Consider the following 3192-nt stretch of genomic DNA (forward strand, 5'->3'; position numbering starts at 1 on the left):
ACAATAATAATAAATAATAATAATAACAATAATAATAATAATAGTAATAATAATAACAAATAATAATAATAAATAACAATAACAGTAATAATAACAAGAAACTGTAATGTTTTGAAATATTTATATTTGCATGAGTCATTTTTGTGCACTTTAAAATGTTTTTTATGTCATTTTTCCCACTAAACAAAAATTGTAATCCCTCCTATTTTGCCCATATTCTCACTGAAAAAATTTTTAAAAAAGTCCAATTTTATAGACATTACTTATAGCATAGTACAAATTGAAACAATACTTTTTAAATAATACATTTGGAAAATATTTGAAAAATTATCCCAAAACTTTTATTTTTTTAAATTAAAATTATTAAAAACGCCTAACATTTAATGCTAAAAAAAAAGATGAAAAAAAAAATTGCAAGGAAAGGATGTGTGAACTATATGTTAGGATTTGGGGGAAATAAAAAAAAAAGAAAAAAAAGAAAATCGGAATTTATTTGAAATATTTTGGTAAATAAATGACTGATATATTTGAGGTATGATAATAACAGTAATATATATAGTAATTTCATTTTAATAAATGGTCCATTTTTATTTAAATTTAATTTTCGTTTCAAATTCATTCTTTCCCATCCTTAAAAAACGATGACAGTAACATTTTAAGCAAATTTATTTTAATGCAATTTTTTTAAAATTTCTATAGGATATAAACAAGAAAGAAAATAAAAAATAAAAAAAATAATTTTGCTTGCTCTTTTAATACTTCTACTAAATGATTCATTCGATATGTTAAAAAGTATGGCGACAATATTTCCATTTTTGGAAAATTTTTCGTTTTTTTTTTATTCGAAACTTCTGTTGGATAAAAATTAATTCTTTGCATTATATATTTTAATATAGCATCTTTTCCTTCGAATTTATTTATTTTTAATTTCCAATTGATAATTAATATATAATATGAATTATTAAAGAATGAATGAAAAGTGTAGTTGGTGAATTATATTTCACGGTTAATATTGTATATTACAACTTAAATATTGTATATTATAATTTAATTTAGCAAAATTCAGTTTTATAACTTATGTATAATTAATAAAGTTAATGTTGTATATTATTATATGTATAAATGAAAATAATAACCATACAAAATATGACTAATTATGTTTAATTTTTTCAACTTTTCTGATTATGCCTAAATTATTAAAATGAATTTTGCTAAATCAATTTGAATTTATTTAACGTTTTAAAATATTTCATATACAGGAAACTTTTAAACCACAATTTTTAGCTTTCATCGTGCTTATTTAACATTTACTGTAATTACAAAAATATTATGGTTTGTTTGTGCGAAAGTTGAATTCCTAATTTGTCCATGATTAAATTTTAGGAATTAAAAAAAAATTGATTCCAAAATTTAAAAATATTATTGGTAAAATTAATTATGGTTTTTCAATTCTTAAGCAAAATTTATGCTTTAATCAATAAATAAACAAAAACAAAAAGTTTAATTAATTTCTTATTAATTACTTCATTCTTTTATAATAATTACAAATATTTCATTGATTTTAATTTATACTTTTAATTAATAGTTTCCCATTTTAACAAATGTTTTTTCATATACTTTTCATAAAATTGCGTGATAATTAAAAAATTTTCGATGATTGTAATTTGTTGAACCATTTATATCCTTTTATTACATTTGACATCATCAGATATTCTTTTTAAAATCTATTTTTAAATCATTTTTTTTAAAATTGCAATCAAAACTGTGTCTGTTTTCAATCTCTCAACCCAACCTATTGAAATTAAAAAAAAACAAGTCTCAACATTTTGCAATTAAATTTTGGAAAAATTGAAACTTTAGAAACATTTCAAGTATTTTACATTTTACATATTGCAAAGTAAAATAATTTGTATTTAAGTATACGTTTTTATTTTTATTTTTTACTAAATTTAAGTGTAATTCAAACAATTCATTGATTACCTGCAAGATAATAAAAGTAAGTTGCGGGAGTAATAAAAAAAAGGGAAAATTAAGTTAAAAATTTATGGATGCTAATTTTAGGCTTTTTATTTGATGAAATTATATTTAAGCAAATAATTTCCTGGAATTGGCTTTCCGGAAATTAGCTCATTTTCAATTTTTTTTTTATTAATTCTGAAATTGATATAATAAATGGAATTTTTTTTTTTTTTGCATAACTGCAAACTTCATGCTAAATTACAATGCACAACTATAACTGGCTTATTAATTGTCATAATAATGTAACGAATGTATTATTTTGAATTTCACAAAATATCATCGAATCATTTAATTAAATACTCTTATTTGTAATTAATTATTGAAAAGTGAAAAAATCTGTAAAAAGTATATTTCAATTCGAATCATAAATTATGTAATCAAAATGATTGCAAATACTTATGCAAAGTAACGATTGTGAAGTGTAGTAAAGCTGAACAAATTAATTTGAAATTAAACAAATTAATTGAAATTTATTGAAACAAATTAATTTGAATTAATATGAAACAAACTTGTTTGGATTCAAATGAATTAGGTATGATTAAATTGGATGAAAATGATTGCAAAGAATTTGAAACAAAATTGAATTCAATAGGAAAAAAAAATGGATTTAATTTTAAATGAAATTATAAATTGATCAACAAATGATTGGTCATTTCTACATTAGCTACAATCATCTGAGAACTAATTAGAATAAGCAAATTGGCATGGAAATGATATAAATGATAAGGAAGATAAAAATATCAATCTTCTGATAATATATAATTGTTGAGCAATATGGCCAAGTTCAACTGTGCTGCTAATTTTTGTTGTTTTTGCATTTGTGTCAACGATTATCTCATTCTCGTTTTGTGATCGAATATGCGAATGGATGCCATCTGAAAATTTTAAGTCTTTCCCAAATTATTGACATCATTACATTTTTCCCGTAATTCTCACGTAATGTTTACGTTTCTTCTTATGAACCATTAAGGTTACGTGTAAAATGTAATGTATGAAATTGACATGAAGAAGAATATGTCCAATTCTATTTATTCTTGTAACTTTTAAAATTACCATTTTGATTAAATTTGATTATGGTTTTAAATTTTGTTAAAAAAGTATTTCTCCACATTTCCATTATCATTTATTTTCTTTACTTAAATGCTTCGGTGAAAAGAAAAAAGTTTTATATTA

General features: G+C 21.0%; 1 protein-coding gene across 1 annotated transcript in view; it reads right to left on the reverse strand.

Moving 5' to 3' along the window:
• Positions 1 to 2849: 2849 nt before the first annotated feature.
• LOAG_18289 (hypothetical protein) overlaps positions 2850 to 3192 on the reverse strand; it is a gene marked incomplete at its 3' end in the record, with an annotated part of 1726 nt that continues 1383 nt past the window's right edge. The window contains exon 3 of the mRNA XM_020450950.1: positions 2850 to 2894. Coding sequence (XP_020305321.1) covers positions 2850 to 2894 — 45 coding nt within the window. The remainder of the gene's footprint in view (positions 2895 to 3192) is intronic.

Source organism: Loa loa (assembly GCF_000183805.2).
Source record: "Loa loa unplaced genomic scaffold supercont3.248, whole genome shotgun sequence".
In the NCBI taxonomy this organism is placed as follows: domain Eukaryota; kingdom Metazoa; phylum Nematoda; class Chromadorea; order Rhabditida; family Onchocercidae; genus Loa; species Loa loa.